Below are 18,035 nucleotides of genomic sequence, written 5' to 3'. Positions count from 1 at the left end.
TTGGGCCAATGACAGGCAAGGACATGACTCTGCAGGCTGCAAATGGAATCTTTCCAGTTGGCTGATGTAGGCTCCCCTGGGAATTATAGAAGTTATTCTGTCTGTTGTTTGGGGCCCAGTAGTCTGCAGCTACTGGGCCCCATATTAGTCTCAAGAACAAGACAGTAGTTGATGGTCCTACCATGCTGTAATAAACTATGTTTCATGTAGATGAAAGGAAAGTACCTGTTGTGAGAACAGAACCCAGAACCTATTTATTATGAAGCACAAAAGACAAATGTGCTGTTTGGTGTCCCAGCATGGCATATGTATGCAGAGCCTGTTATTGCATGGTGAATGTATGTATTATAAGTAAGATTTTTTATATACTTTAATTTTATCTACTTTGACCCATCGAAATTACACTTCTTCAAATTTTACTTACCCGACTCCACTTCTCTGAAACATCATTAAACCGAAAGCATGGACTGTCAAAATCATTTCCCTCTAAAAGGAACCACTTGGCCACCCCGGAAAAACACCTCAATGGACCAAAACTAAACTCACCAAAGTGGGGGGCATTGCCTCACATGCCCCCCACACCCCCCTACTTAAATATGCCAACTCTGAGATTGCACTAAACTCTGAAGAAAGGGCAAAGTTCACCATGGTGGCCAAGTAGTTCCTTTCATAGGGAAAGGATTTCAGCAGTCTGTGCTTTTGGTTTAATGATGTTTTGGAGAAGTGGAGTCAGGTAAGTAAAATTCAAAGAAGTGTAATTTCGATGGGTCAAAGTAGACCCATATAGATATAGATATAGATATAGATATAGATAGATACAGATCTAGATAGATATAGATATATAAATAGATATGTAGAAATGACTGGCAACTCGTGGTCATGTTTCCTTCTTGTTACAAAAATTTTCAAGCAATGTAGAGCAACTGAGTAGCATGGTCAATGTTGGGATTCAAGATGGACCATGCCATTTTTGAATTTGTACAATACAATGTCAGAGATGTGAACCATGGCAACTTGAGCTTAGCTGTATTGGATATTATGCAATTATTACAGTGGTGCTCCATGATGATTTCTATTTCTAAGAGAATGAAGCTAGAAATTATAGAGAATCTGATGGCAATATTCCCATGCCTAAGCATGCACAATATACATTTCTGATGCTTAGGTGTATTCATGGCTCCACGTAAAACATTCTGCCATGGTCTGCTCATGGGCATTGCATGTAGAATGTGTGTGCTTCAGAGACATTCATGAGTTGAACCCTAATCTACATACCAATCAGCATCAGAGGGCAGAATCTGTACAATATAAACCATGACAGTTGAAGAGAACCTCAACATGCTAATGAAGAAGATGTAAAGCTCCAGACTCACAAGTCATACCTGTTGATAATAAGCAACACTGTTGAAAGCTACGTGCTGTAGTTATGGCAGTGTTTTTCTGGCTAGAAATTGTGTGTAGATCTATGTGAATGCTTCTCAGGAAAAATACTTGCTTTGTTGAAATATAAAGTAGCTAGTAAGTGTTTTAATAAGGGAATAGTAGTCAGTAAAGCAAAGGCAAGGATATATCCCAAGACTATCAAGACTACTAGGAGGTGTATGCAACAGCAATTGTGAAATGTAGCTCTTAAAAGTAGCAGACAATCACTGTGTTGTGATAGGATGAGCCACATGTATACCTGTCTATAGCTTATTTGTAGGCCATAAATTTCTGAAAGTATATATGTTAATGTGCATGTCACTGCCTGGGTGTGTGGTGAAGGTGACAGATACTAAACTCTGTTGATGAGAAGACTAGAAAGCATGCCTTCTCGGATGTAGAGATGAGACATTGCTGGCAGACCTCCATCTCCATGCCCAACAGGTCTTTGGGCAGGAGGCTGCTGATTGGCCCTGTCCTGAATGTTTTCAGCAGGATCTTGCAGTTGACATAAATACTGTTGCTGGTAAGGACTGCACCTATGAACAGGTCAGATGTAGGACCTCAGATATTGCCACTGATACTTAAAAACAGGCTGTTCAGGGGCATGGAATGGAAGGGCAACTAGAAGGAGGTCATCAGTCTTGCCACCTTTAACACAGATGCACTAGTTTCTGTCCACTCTCTCATTGTGGGTGGGCTGCAACATGCCCAGAGAGTATCCATTGGAGATGACCCTGGTGGGCATTACAATATGAATATTTATTATTGTTCCCTTTATCACTGCACATTTCAATAATATTGTGTACTTTGAGTACTACAGCAATATCAGGAGTATGACCTGCACAAGGTAAGGAATTCTAAAGTACTGTAGGGAAGAACTACACTGGGACTGGCACTGGGAGTAAAGTAAAGGTGGTGGGTTATACTTACACTAGGCTTTGTGCTTTGTTGTGTTGTTGCGTTCATGTGTGAGTCTCTATGTGGCACTATCACTATAGAACTTCCACTGCCTAATGTTAGAGAATCAACTCTGATGGGGAAGGATATAAACAACTGGTACGGCCACTGAGTACAGTGTAGAAGACAAGATCCCACTAACCATACCATGGACACAGCCTCTGTGCCTGTGGCACCCAAGAAATAGACCACACAGGATAGTTTAGTGAGGATACACACAGTCAAAGCAGGGTGACACCCACTATGGTCCAGCCATCAATGTCTGCCATAAACCCCATAGGACAGGGGAATGAAGACATGGGTATGCATATTGATGTATGTCATTGGTATAGGTACCACCGTCCCCACCAAAATAGATGTGTCTATGAGTCTGACCCAATATATGTGCAGGGCCATCACAGAGGCACAGGATTATACAGAAAAGTTGTATCTAAGTAGAACTGTAGTATTACCCATGATGCTCCTGGGAGGGGCAGATCCCATGGGTGGAAGCATGCATGGGATATTAGCCCATAGTGTATGCATAACCCAGAATTATCTGGTGGAGCAAGGCACAGTGTTGCAGCTACTACTGAGTCTGTGTCCCAGCACACACACGCCACTACAGCTTCCATTGTCTCACATGTGCAGACAACTAGTGACAGTGGCCCATTATAAAGCATTCATCAGTAATCCTCTCTAGCCCTACATTGTACACACACTGAGGAAATACATTTTCACCTTCAACAGAACTGGCACATTTCCCTGTGGAAGAAATCACATTCTTGTGCTCCCTCCATTATTTGTGGAAATGATAACTGTGCCCAACCCTCTGTATTTTTTTAAATTTGGTTACTTATGTTTGAATTACAGTGCAGGGTAAGCACAGTCTGATGTTGGGTTTCAGTCATCACTTTTATTATTGTGTATATAATTTACTATTTTATGAAGCTATGTGCCAGCCAGTGCCTCTTCGCCCATATCACAGCTTACTGTGCCCACCTCAGTCTAGCATGTTCATCCCCTGCTGCTCGGTCATCTATCAACTCATCATCTGGATCTGCCTCCATTGCCCCCTACTGTTCAGTCATCTATCAATTCATCGTCTGGTTCAGCCTCCATTGCATCCTGCTGCTCGGTCATCTATCGACTCATTGTCTGGCTCAGCCTCCATTGCTTGGGGCACTGGAAGATAATCGTCATTCAACTGGCTTTCCTTCTTCAACTGCCTCCTAAGTGTAAAATTGCACACACTGGAAATATCTTACCACATGTGCTAGGATCCTACCATAGACCATCACCATTTACATGCAAGCAGTGAAAATGTGTCTTCTGTAGCCTAAACACATGCTCTTTGATGACCTGGGATTGTGAAAGGGCATTGTTTATCCCTGGTTTATCATAGTCTATAGATCTCATACAGGTTTCATAAGCCAGGGCACCAGGGCTTATCTGGCATCACCAAAAAGATGCCCCTGGGGGAAAAAATCACTCCTCTCAAACTATTTGTAAAGATGACTTGTGTGCCATGCGTGGGAGTCATGGTAACTGACTGTGGTGGTCTGCAGACACCTTATAGATGATATATGAACCACTTATGGAGAACCAAAAAATGAACCACAGGAACCAGAAAACTCCACACTCCTGGATACTGGATAAATTCCTTTTATTTGTTGTCAGTTCTAAGTTGAACTAGTAGCAGCAAAGTAAAAGTTTGATGAAAAATCAGAAAAAACTGAATAGCAGCAAAAACTCAATCCAACAATGTCCAGAAAGAGAAATAGCAGCAAACCAATCTTCAAGTAAAATACAACGAACAGCAACACATAAATCTCCTAGCATCTCAGCTATAACAGCCTTTTCAGAGTACTTTGTGTACAAAAAGCAACCCTTTTTATATAAAAAAAACAAATCAATTAATCTATTAAACATTCGCTAAAACAGGTGCAATCAATTAAACATCAAAGTTAATTAAAAACTAAATAAGAAATTCATGCTCTTAAAGTAACATTCCTAAATAAAACTTTAAACCTTATAGATGATACTCTGAGCATTTCAGATCACCTGACACTTGATGGAGTGGTAACCTTTACTTTCCACATACCTTCTTCTTAGATCATCATATGGGGCATTTATTTCAATGTGGGTGCAGTCTATGGCCCCTGGCACCTCAGGGAAATTGGCTAAATCATTGAAATCCCACATAGTGTTGGCTGTCAACCCTGTGGTTCATGGAAATTATGTATTGTCCCCCACATTTTATAGCATAGCATTAAAGAACTGATGAATTATCCATGAGACCAACGCCTCGGATACCCTTTACTATGTCACATGGTGGTTGCTGAAAGGTTCCTATAACAGTATGTATAAAATCTCACATACCTTAGTATCATCTGGGATAAGTATTACATGACTTCCATGGGCCTGCAGATGAGGATGACAGTTGTCTACCAGATCCTTTTTGGTGTCCCTGTCCACATGATCCATGTCCTGTCTACAAGATCGGTGTCTGAAGGCCTTGAAAAGCCCATTGGGATGCCACAATGTCTCCATGGTGATGACATGCACCACTGTAGCTCATAGTAGCAATAACTGCCTGTTACATGTACATATTCACTAATGAAGCAACAACTATTAGAATTTTCCAGCAGTTCTCCTACATATAGACAAGGATTTTGCTGAGGTCATCAATGATAATGTTAGATCAATATGCCAAACTAGTTTTGCATTTCTGAGTAAGTCCTCCATCTTGTTTTACCTCATTTTCATACATGGAGTCCCTCGTTTTAAAACCTTTGCTCATTATCATCTCATTAGCATACAACTCAAGCAGATATGCTGCTCAGGTTCCAGTACTCCTGCTGAGCGTATCTCTGAATTGCACACAACCTGTGGATGGCCACTCATCACACATAATCACTTTCTTCAATTCAGCAAATGTTTCTGCATCCAAGCCTATATTCCTTTTTGTGCAGTAGTACTGTTTTGGTACATCTGTTAAGCAGGTATAGTGTGTATTGGTCTTCACACCATGTAGTCTGTTGTTTCCATGTTATATCCCATGGCATAAAAATGAAGCATTAATTGCATAGCTTCATACATAACATTAAACTATAGCAACACAAAATAAGTGCAGATTCCATACTAAATCATAGTTTCTGCAAATATATGACATAATATAATATTGGCAGAAATATTTAATGTAATTCTATACAAAAATTGAAGAATACTGCAATAAAATTGAAACCTCGGAAAGATGTTTTTAAACATATTATTAAATAAAAAAGCAGCATTTTTAATGATTTTTATCATTTCTATCTACAGCTTCGATAGTTATTGGAAAATGGTGGTGTGAGATGGAACCATGCCTTGAGGGAGAAGAGTGCAAGACATTACCTGATAACTCAGGGTGGATGTGTGCATCTGGTAACAGAATAAAGACCACACGGGTAAGATGATTTAAAACCTATATGCTTAATTTCTTTAAAGCTTCTTTTTAATGTAATTTCAGATTTCTGTGGCTATTTAATTATCTAAGAAATCATATGGTTTGAGTCCATCCTTAGTTATTATTTACATACAATAGGAAATGATTAAAGGTTACTGAAGGAATGGAGTGAAGTTATAACGTCAGATACACCTTCACAAGATCAGGTCATCCCTGTAAAAAATGAATAAATATATAAAGAACATACTGAATTTTATACAAACTTCTCATTGCACTAACATTAACATTCTGAAGTTATTTTAATACGTGCAGTATAAAAGGGAAACAAATATCATAGTACATTTGGTACCGAGACAAGATGCTTATGACAATTCATATGATGTTAAAGCATTTGAACTTCATGAATGTATAGCAAGTAAACATATTTACCCTAGAGAGTTACCTGTACTGTCTTCTTGCAATTTAAAATAATAAAATCAGAAAATGTATATTGAAACATAATCCTGGGGATTGGTGAAGGACCTAGAATGAGCTGTGTGGCCAGATCTAAAAAGTCCTGCTCCCACAATGCAGTATTTTGTGATTCAGAGACATGTTTTCCTCCATGAGGAAAAACCTCATTATCTGCTAATTTGCATGTCTCTGAATCACAGTTACTAGAATGATATGAAGATCATTGCTGATCTGCACTTTGTAGTAGTTAATTGCTGCGGACGCATTATATAGGCATAGGCATACCTCCCCTGTTGCTCTCCCTCACACACACAGGTACAAATTCAGACATACACACATCACAATCTGCATGCCTATCCCTAAGTTTAAGTGCCATTAAGTCCCAAGAGTTTAGAGTAGTCACTAGTGGCTACTGGTTCTCCCACCCCCTGATCCCTGTATTGCTGTATATGCTGTTATGACACAAGTGTATTATCCCTGGTTGCTAGTGGTCCTTCACCCACTTCCTGACCCCCATACTAGTTTAGGTGCCATTATGACACAAGCATAGTTTCCCAGTGGTGGTTAGTGGTTTCCCCTGATCCCTGTACTATGATAAATGCAAGTAGATGAACATGGTGATTGTAGGAACCAGAGATTCAGAGACACATTACTTGCAATTAGAACAGACCTCATTATAAACTAATTTGCATATCTCTGAATCACTCTGTGATTACTGAGATCACTAAGAAGCTATTTTTTGTGTTCTTGCTGTAATCACTGCTTGTAGCCAACGCACCATGTTAGTACAGGCACCCTCCTCATTTAGTCCCCCTCACACATACATACATCCAAACATACACACTTGTGTGCATGGGCGTAGCTCCCTACCTGTTTTAAATGTTGTAAACCAGAGACATGGATTCTTACAAATCAAATGAATAACTTTTTCCACAAAATAATATATACCCAAACTATGTGGGGGGCTATGCCCCCACACCTCCCAATGTGGGGGGGCTGTGCCACCCACTCCCCCAACTATATATACTAACTCCAGGATCGCACTACAGTGGGCAACAGTGCATATACCTGTTTAGAAGAAATGAGTTTCAGTCAAATGTGTTTTCAGTGAAGTGAGCTTTCAGTGAATTGTGCATATATATATATATATATATATATATATATATACACACACACACACACACATATGCTGTGTGTGTATAAAAAATCAATAATTTGTATATAACAACATTACATTTGCTTGTTTTATTTATGGCCTCTTTATTGGTTTACTTTATTGACTTTGTAAGTGATTCTTCACACATTCAAACTCAGTCTGTTAGGACATTGTTCCATTTTTCAATCTATAACTTGTGTATAGGTATAATAGAACTGTTACTTATAATTTGTGATAAATCAAGAATGAATCATATTTGGTACTAGGTGTGGTCTACAAAAAGCAATTGTTTCTCTGTGGTAAATTGCTCTGATGAAATAAAATATGTTCTTAGACATAGATTTTAGCATACAGGTTTTGCTCTTAAAAATGTAAAAAGAGTGGGTATCCTTAGATATGCCTGACAAAATAGCAACAGGCTGTTTTATTAATAAAGGTTCACTGTAAGACATAAGAGAGGTAAACAGTCAAGGTGCAAGTTATTGTATCATAACATGTTTATTTTATTATTGGAATGGATTGTTATTTACATAACTCTCTACATAGCACTTAACACGTCTCTATCTGCACTATGGAACCTATATACCGTAAGTTTTTATATATATTTTTTTTACATGTGCCTCTTTCTTTATAGTACTGTTTGTTATATATCCTTATATCTCTACCAAGTCTGTTCCTGTTGTTGTATTGTTTTTGTTTCTGCTGTAAAAACTTTCAAATTTGTATCATTTTTTTATTGTATTTATTTTTAGTATCTTATTTTGATTTCTGTTTTCAGTATTTTTAAATTATTATTAATCTTCTTTCTGTAAACTATAATTCTTATGGTACAAGCCTGCGTATCGAAATTTCATGCAGTGACATGCACTTTTTCCTCTCTGTTGATCTGTTTGACAATAAAGTTTACTTTGACTTTGGAAGCAGTCTAGTTAATTACTTCTCATTCTGGACTCTAATTCAGAATGCAGATTTGTTTCTATGTATGGTATTTACAAAGCTAATGTTTTCTTTTTATTATAAATTCAAAAGTTCATAGGTGTTTACAAGGCTAACGACCACAAGGGCCTTTTTAAGCCTATTCATGCCTCCCAAATATCTGACAAGTTCTGGTACCCTTGAAAAGTGTGAGCAGAGGCTTGAGAGATGAAACATTTATAAGCAGGGGCCTGGGAGATAAACCATTTACAGGTTTCCTGTGCCCATTAGAGATATAGGTGCCAATCCAGGGATGAATTTCCTATTCCCCATCCAATTGTCCAAGTTGCACTTGAATTGGGTTAAGGAGGAACTCTGTTTCACATGGATGGGGAGTCTGCTCCAGAGATGGGGTAGTCCCTGGGATACATACCTGTCTGTCCAGCAGGTCCTATTTTTAACACAGGCAAGTCTTTAGAACAGGTAATTCTGGTGCTATTCGCTTTGTGGATATACAGGAGGTCCATCAGAGTGAGGTCTGACAATGCCCTGTTTGCCAGGTATTCAGCTTACTTTTATTTTACAATATGTTAAGTATTACTCACATCCATCGCTCTTCTACCTTGGCTGTTTATGGCGAGTCATCTTATGCAAATTATGATTTGTTACTGTTGATTTTATCTGCATTATGATGTTTGTGAGCTGATTATTAATATTTGTGTCTATAATAAAAACAAGTTTAAGAAAACCCCATTTGAGGAAAGCCGTGTTGTCTGCAACTCCAGCTACTTTAGCAAAAAAGTTAACACCTCTGTTTTTCATCTGACACATTCTAAAACCTGTTATCTCTACCTCTTGCAAAGCTTTTCCATTTTCTGTTTTTGTACTCATTTCAGCTCAAACCGGGGAGAAAATAGTTTACTTTGAAGTTGACAGAACAGAGCAAATTAGTTCAGGCAGCCATTTCTTACTAGTTCAACCTGCAGTTCCCAAATAATTATATTGTGTTTGAATAAATATTGTCTTGAATGCCTTATTATTGGGTATTCTGAAATCTTTGAAAATCCATATATTTGATCCCTTTATTTCACGCACATTACTGCTATAGCTAAGATGATGTGTTCATGCAAATGTTATGCAACATATGAAGCCAGTTTATTTGTTGCATTTTCTATCTGCATCAAGTCACACAGCTTGTTAACCTAAAACCATATAGTTTTTGAATGCGGTATACATCTCATAATAAGATTATGTTAATTATTCAATTTATACAAATGTACTTGATATGATTTGGGGTGATGTGACTATAGTTTTTTTCTGTAGAATTTCATTTATTTCACACTAGTTTGGTGAGGTCTGTTTTCTGGAATAAATCATTACCTACTACGTCAGTATCCAGATTATGGTTTTACATTTAGGGACCTGGACGTTTCATCCTTTGCAGCAATGCACAATTTGAAAACACTTAATTTTCTCTATCTATTTAGCATTATCTATTTGAATTCAAAGTAATCGCAAGTCAAGCTTCATTAGAAATTATGTACTGCATTACTGACATTTTTTCAGGTTTACCGGAGTGTTACCTGATAGAGATCTGAGGAGAAGACTTAGTCAGGGGAGCAGGAAGAACAGAGCTGGCTTTGGTTTAGGTGCTGTATAAGCAACATTTTGAAACTGTTAATCTTACTTGCCTGCTTAAAGTATGTAGAGATTTCATTCCAGAGTTTTGACACTTATGGGAGTAGAGGCTCCAGCAGTGTTGTATGACTTATTGATAGGAGCTTGTTGCTAGAGCAAAGATCTGTAGTAGCAGAGTAGAGTGTTCCCATTTTAATTAGGTAAAGATTTGAAATGTCAGGACCCACTAGTGTGAGTTTCAAAACAATGAGACTTAATAGTAGAAACATGAACTTATATATATTAAGTTTGGGATGGCCATTTCCCACAATATTCCCTTTTCTCTGAGGAATGATTATCTCAGAGTTGATATATATAGGTTTGGGGGTGTGGGGGGCTTGCCCACCATATCACCCAATGCATGGAGGCTTGCCCCCTGCAAAAAAGAAGTTTAATGGAGAAGAGCGATGGTTGAGATTTGCCATTTTCCGGGAGTTTCTGCCTTTTATTAGCATGTCAGCGCTCAGCATTTCAAGAGCTGACATTTCAACAGGGAGCCTATTTTCCTGATAGTGTAATTGCTACTTCTGTTTAAATATAATATTATTATTTATTTCAGATTTAATAAGTTGCTAGCTTTTGTATTGAGCAACTGATGAAGTTTTAAACTCCATGGAGAGATGCAAATGTTCAAATATGTTAAACAGCCAAATCCTGATACAGTCTGCTTAAAAATATGTTTAGTGAAATCTGAATCTAGAATAATATAAAAACAATAGCTACCCAATTTGAATTTAGAATGTTTTTTTCCAAAGTGCAATCAGTCTTTAAATGTACTACACCCATTATGTGTACACTATTTTCTGTACAGGCAAACATTGTGTAGTCACCACTAATGGCCTGAGGAAGCAATTATTTGTCCTCTAACAAAATTACAACCTTTTGTTACTTTACATAAGCAGTTATTCAATAATATTGGTGTAACAGGGAACCATAATTCTAGAAACAAGATTTTTCGCTCATTTTGACATAAAATTTTCAAGTAAGATTGGAAAAAGACATTTCTTAGCAATTACTGTTTTCTAAACAAATAAAATTGTGAGACACTAAATGATGATGTATGTTCCTGCTACACTATATCCAAATGATCTCTTTAAAGAATAGTGGATAGCATTGTCACCTCACAGTAAGAGGTTCCCTGCTTCAGTTTTTGACTGGGGTGTCTTCTGTGCAGAGTTGCATGTCATCCCTGGATTTCTCTGGGTGCTCTGTTTTCTTCCCACATTCCAAAGACATGTAGTAGGTGAACTGGACACTCTAAGCTGCCCATAAGTGTGAGTGTGAGTATGTGGTGTGGATTAACTGCCGTGGCAGGGCTAGCTACCCGGCAGTGTAAACCTTGGGTCTAGATGATTCTAACTGTTGAAGGGACACCCTGACCCCATGTGCAAAAATGGGAAAAAAGTGGTTGTGGATGAATGGATCTAATGACAATTGCTACTTTTTACATAATGGTTAATTCCTTTAAATGTTTTATCCTTACTGGCACAGAACAATAAGCTTAATAAGAAAATAATGAATACGTCTACTTAAGAGCCCCTGACTCAGTCTGAAGTCTTATTTGATCTCAATGTTATGTAAATATATAATTTCACTTTTTAAACCCATTTGTTTCTATGTTACTCCTTTCCCTTCGTTCCTATTACAAAGTATGTTTCATTTTAAAAGGAAGGTTAAGACCTCATGAAAAATTAATGTGCATACAGCAAGCATTTGCATGTAATATGTGTTGCTCAAATAAATTAAAATGAGTATATTCTCAGCAAATTCTATTAGGTTTAAATTTACATTGATTCATATTATGACTGCTTTATCTGAGATTCAAAAGAGCAGTGAAAAGCATATAGCACATGTAGAAATTCAGCACTCGTATAGTTAGTATCACTCTGTTGAATTTATTATCTATGGCAAAATGAAAATTATACAACGACCCCCCATTAATATTCCAAATCAGTGTGCATGTTGTAAATCAGACTTATACTAATGGAAAAAGGTCCGGTCGCCCGGACTTTTTCCATTAGTATAAGTCTTTTTTTACAGCAACGGAGAAAGCAAGATCTCCATTGCTTTTTAGACACTGTCTCGCTATGTTAAAGGAGTTTAACATAGCGAGACAGCTTTAAAAAAAGTAACGGAGATCTTCCTTTCTCCGTTGCTTTTTTTAAAGCTGTCTCGCTATGTTAAACTCCTTTAACATACCAAGACACTTTGTAAAAAGCAACGGAGATCTTGCTTTCTCCGTTGCTTCCACCCACAGCTCTGATGTACTGCATAAGCATACGCATGCGCAGTACATCAGAACTGCCGCAGAATACCAGACAGCTGCGGAAGGGCAGCAAGGAGGCATTATACAATGCCATTATTTAAGAAAAGTAAGTATTTTTTTTCTTAACTAATGTCATTGTATAATAGCAATAACCCACGCCTGGGTGTGGGTAATGCTGGATTTACCCACGGTTGTCTTTGTTTGGCCACTCGGGCTTCGCCATCGTGACCAAACCACACCAACCATGGGTAAATCCAGCATTACCCACACCCAGGTGTGGGTTACTGCTATAGTAATCCACAGTAACTGTTGTTAAACAATGGTATACAGACCAAAGGTTGTAACTCGCTGTAGGGGCTTCTATGAGCTGAAACTCCTGCTTGTAGCCAGTAAACATCCAACTGAGTACTACTCTGATTATATTGTATATTATGTTTTATTTTATTTTATCTCTTTATGTTTTGTATTTTAATATAGTAATGCACCAAATAAAAATACAGTGAAATCTAGAAAACTAGGGCTTTGCAGAGAATGCAGATGACCTTCTATCAAGCTGTATATATAAATTTGAATGCAGACTAATGATGATGCAATGTAGCATTTTGATGGAACAGTCATATTCATATGAGTGTTGAATGCTTAAAATTGTGTTTCATAAAGCACATGCTTCTTTCTGTAATTATGCAGTGGTTGGAAAACAATTTGGTCAACTATGCCATCCATTTGGCAATCTGCTACATTAAACAAGAATACAACGTTAAATTACACTCCTGAAATAAGGTCCAGATGATAATTGAGTGAATGGAGAGTTGACAAATTATGCTAATTATGAACAGATATAGTGAAGCAGCACAATTATGCTGCAGTAAGAAATTTAAAAATTAAATATCACAAAATAAATCCAGACAATCCTCAATTTATAAATGTATCATGGATATCTGGCATGGCAACTCTGGTAGCTGAAATCCCTCAACACTGCTGATAATACTATAAAAAAAACTAAAATTGTATCTAAGTAAATTTCAGATAAAGATATAAAATAAAACCAAAATTGTACATAAATATAATGGGTAGGGGAAGGCACTGCATTTTTATCAATAAATGGTATGATGGCATTAAGTCTTTGAGTGCTGGCATGTTCTATTTTACTCATGCCATGCTTTTCAGTGAGATTTCTTGGTAAGTAGACCACAAAATCATGCTTAATGTTTTAAACAGAAAGGAGGGATAGTTTGAAAAGTTTGGGTTTCAAGTACATTGACTTTGCTTCCCTTGTAATAGTTTGCAATTTAGAAAGCATTTGGTTACAGAGCTGAAAGACTCTCATATAGAAAATCAAATTCCTCATGGTTTCTGTACAACAGTTAGTCAAACAGTTTTTTTCTAAAACTTTAGAATAGCATCAAAACAGATCAGTAAAATTATGTACACATAAATTAAAAAATAAATATTTCAATATGACGTCGGAATACTTTTATGAAGACTACAATTATGAAATAAAAGCTGCCAAAATCAGACTGAGGTGCAGTCCCAAGTAGTGATATCAGCAGAAGAGACACCCTGAACGAATAGCAGCACACATCAGAAGCCTCCATATTCATTCTTTGAATCCTTAGTATCCAATCTCACTCCAAGTGGTGTATAGATTTGAAAGACCTCAATATATGCAGGGCCTTGGTTTGTGCAGGTCTTGCCATGAGACTAATAGTACTTTGTTTTCTAACCTAGACAAAGTCAATATCCAGTGCCAGATCTGAAAGAGATGTAAAATAAGGTCATAATAGTAAAGTTCTGTCAGGGTCATAGCATCACAGCTCTGTGATGTCCACAGATGATTAAGAACAGGGTTTCAAGTTAAGGGGCACTGCCTTAGCCAACTCAAGTCTCTACATAACCATTCATGACTATTCCAAGATCATTAGAAGGAATTAGATGTCTAATACTGCTATATTCCAGAAACAATCTTGAATGTTTTTAATACGGTAGACAATTGTACTGAAATAATAACATTTTGTTCAAAAATAAAACAAAAATGACATGCTCTGAGAATTAATTCCATCCTATTTCTTTCAAAAGTAATTATGGGAAGAAAGTAAAAAATAGAAGACCTAAAAGTCACTTCTGTTATAGGTGGCTTAGGAGGACTGAGTTTCAGATAATTAGTTGTCATCTGCTTATGAATATAATTTAAATTGTCTTCATCTGAATCAAAAGCAGACACATGTTCTTGAAGAAATATAGTAATGACCTAGATAAATAAAAGCAAGTAGCCCATGAATAAAGGTGGAGTCAAAATAGGAACTCTTTGCAATTTCATATAGCAAAGGCAGCCTCAAGGATTTTTCCCCACTGCCCACATTCTAGAAGTACTCTAATAGTTAAGAAGCAAGCCAATTGCAGACAGTACTGCACACGCTGGAATGAGTGTAAATATTTCACCAAGACTTCATGCACTACTGTATTAGATGATTAAGCAATAACCCATGCCTGGGTGTGGGTAATGCTGGATTTACCCATGGTTGGTGTGGTTTGGTCATGAGGACAAAGCCCGAGTGGCCAAACAAAGACAACTGTGGGTAAATCCAGCATTATCCACACCCAGAAGTGGGTTATTGCTATTATACAATGACATTGTTTATGAAAAAAAATACTTACTTTTCTTAAATAATGGCATTGTATAATGCCTCCTTGCTGCCCTTCCACAGCTGTCCAGTATTCTGCAGCAGTTCTGATGTACTGCGCATGTGTATGGTTACGCAGTACATCAGAAATGTGTGTGGACGCAATGGAGAAAGGAAGATCGCCATTGCTTTTAAAAACGTGTTTCGCTATGTTAAACTCATTTATAGGTTCATAGGTTCATACTAGGCTATCTGCCCGAGGGCATTTACAAGCCTAGCCCATCGTTTTGTGGCTTACGCCACCCCTTTAGTATGGGGAACTATACCCATTATTTTGCTGTGCCTCTGTCGAGCAGTGACACTGAGGTAATCCCTGGGGTATATCTGCGATCTCCCATCCATTGGTCAAGATTTCTCTTGAACAAGGCCAGCGAGGTGCTCTGCCTCACATGTACCGGGATTTTGTTCCACAGCATAGGGAGTCTTTGGGTGATGAATCTATCCCTCCAGCACGTCCTATTAATAGCCGTGTCAAGGTTTAAGTCTCCCGCCCTTGTGGCTCTGATGGATCTAGATTTTTTGAGGTGAAGCATATTCATCAAATCTGGGTTTGACATGGCCTTGTATGTTTGGCAAAGGTCACCTCTGAGCAAGCGTGGCGACTGAATAGAGCTGGAGTTCTATCAGTCGGGCAGCATAGGACAGATTTTTGAGACCCTTTATCCTTTTGGTGAGGAACTTATGGGGCCTCTCCAGCTGCTGCAAGTGTCGGGTCACATGCATTCGAATGGGGCATTGTACTCAATCATTGGTCTGATGAGTGATGAGTAAAGGGAGACTATGACCTCCCTTGATCTAGATGAGAATCCCTTCATGATAAGGTGGGCAATGTAGAAGGTCTTCCTAACTACTTTAGCTACATGGGTGTCGAATGACAGACTACTATCAACCTGGGTCCCCAGGTCCCTGATAACTTCTTCTGTGCTCAGTGGATTGCCACCTATTTGGTAGCTAGGGGTAACCTTGTTTTTCCCGAAGGGTATGACTATGCATTTTTTGGCATTTAACTTTAGGCCGTGGCTCTGGCACCAGTTATCCGTTTCTGTGAGACCCTTCTGAAGGATATCTGTGTCAGATGTGTTTTCTACTATGGCGCCCAGTTTGCAGTCATCTGCAAACTTTGTCAGCCATAACCCTCCTGTGTTTGCTTGTACTTCGGAAAAGTAGATGCCAAACAAGAGTGGGCCCAGGACTGAGCCCTGTGGGACACCACTTGTGACAGGCTTTGAGTCTGACATGGCGCCAGCAACTCTGACCCTGTGGGTTCCGTCACTTAGCCAGTTTGCAACCCATCTTGTGATGTATAGGTTGACATTTAAGCTGATGAGTTTTTCAATGATACCCGAATGGGGTATTGTATCGAAGGCCTTAGCCAGATTGAGGTAGGCTGTATGGACTGCCTTTCCCTCATCAATGGCTTTGGTGACTGTTTCGAAAAAGTCAACCAAGTTTAAAAGGCATGATCTGCCTTTGACAAAGCCAAACTGGGTTGGATCCAAAGTCTGCAAATTCCCTATGTCTTTATTTATGAGGTCCATTATGATCCTCTCCATGGCTTTGCAGATAAGGCTTGTCAAGCTAATGGGCCGGTAATTTCCAGGGTCGGTGGAGGCACCGCCTTTGTGAAGTGGTACCACAGTTGCAATGCGCCACTCCCTGGGTACGTATCCAGAGGTAAGACTATGATTAAACAGCTGTCCTAGCTGTGGGTTTAATTCCTCATTGAGTTCATGGAGCACACAGCCGGGGACACCATCAGGTCCCATGGACGCTGTGTTTTTTGCTTTGGAGAGAGCAGTTCTCACTTGGGCGCTGGAGATGTTTGGGGGGCTGCAATCGTTTGGTATAGATATCTCTCCTTTTGGGAGGGAGGTAGAAGTTTGCACTGAACCTGTCAGCCAGTATGTTGGCAATGTCTGTAGGATCAGTAATCTTCACATCATTTTGAACTAGCTCTGAGCATATCTGGGAGTTTCCTCCCAGGTTTCTAACATAGCTAAAGAAGGCCTTATGATTGTCTTTTGAGTCTTTAGCTATTTTTCTCTCGAAATTTGCTTTGGATGATTTTATGAGAGCTCTTAGTTTTTTACTTATAGTGATCAAGGGTGTCTTACCTTTTAAGGATTTTGCTCTATCTTGTAGTAGCTTCCTCCTTTTGTTGTAGAGTTTGTTTATGGCTGGGGTCCACCAGACTGGACGCTTGCCTTTGGTACAAAGAGTCTTTGTTTTGCTTGGGATTGCCTTATCCATGCAGTCCTGCAGGTGCTGGTAGAAGGCATTTGTAAGTGATTCAGCGGCTTGAGTACTGTTTTCCGCCGGCTCGGGGGCCTTAAAGGAGACCACACTAGTCTTTAGAAGTGTGAAGTCGGCTTTTGAGAAGTTCTTTATTGTGGTCTTTTTTATTTCAGGTGGGGGTGGGATGAGGACCTCCAGCGAGATTAGTTTGTGGTCTGATCTCACCAGTGAGGGGTACACCTCCGGTGTTGAACATTGTGCTCCCATGTTCGTGATGATGAGATCAAGTATGTTATCTCCTCTTGTGGGGATGGTGACTAGTTGTTCCATGGCATTTGAGTTTATGAATTCCAGGAACTTTTGGGCTAGGGTGTTTGGGCTTGAGTAGTGATCCCAGTCTATATTAGGGTAATTGAAGTCACCTAGTATGATGGTGTTTGGTGATACATTTATCCCCTCTAGTGTTTTCAGGAAGGCCATGTGAGGTTCCTGAGTTTGTGAGGGTGGCCTGTAACATGCTACAATTTGCAGAGCAGTCTTGCCTATGGTTAATTGCACCTGGATGGTCTCCGATGCATCGTGCGTTGCCACCAGTCTTGAGGTGTGGGTGTCCTTGATGAATATGGATACCCCCTCCTTTCTTGGTATTGTCCGGATTTTGGGGCCGGAACGCATGATATGAGGTAAAACCTGATAGCGCTGGGGTGCTCTCAGGAGCCTTGAACCAGGTTTCTGTCACAGCACAGACATCGATGTTCTCCATACTGAGAAGGGCCTAGAGTGCGTGCATTTTGAGATTTAGACTTCTGGCATTGAGCAGCATTACCCTTAGTTTTTTTCCTT

At 38.9% G+C, this 18,035-nt stretch overlaps 1 protein-coding gene across 1 annotated transcript in view; it reads left to right on the top strand.

Moving 5' to 3' along the window:
- TAFA1 (TAFA chemokine like family member 1) overlaps positions 1 to 18,035 on the top strand; it is a 733,203-nt gene that overhangs the window by 597,803 nt on the left and 117,365 nt on the right. Inside the window, exon 3 of the mRNA XM_044076395.1 lies at positions 5,686 to 5,810. Within this exon, the coding sequence (XP_043932330.1) occupies positions 5,686 to 5,810 (125 nt within the window). The remainder of the gene's footprint in view (positions 1 to 5,685; positions 5,811 to 18,035) is intronic.

Source organism: Protopterus annectens, chromosome 7.part0 (assembly GCF_019279795.1).
Source record: "Protopterus annectens isolate FY-2018-M chromosome 7.part0, PAN1.0, whole genome shotgun sequence".
NCBI classification, from domain to species: Eukaryota; Metazoa; Chordata; order Ceratodontiformes; family Protopteridae; genus Protopterus; species Protopterus annectens.
Note: the sequence above shows the minus strand (reverse complement) of the source record. Positions and strands in the feature narration are given on the sequence as shown.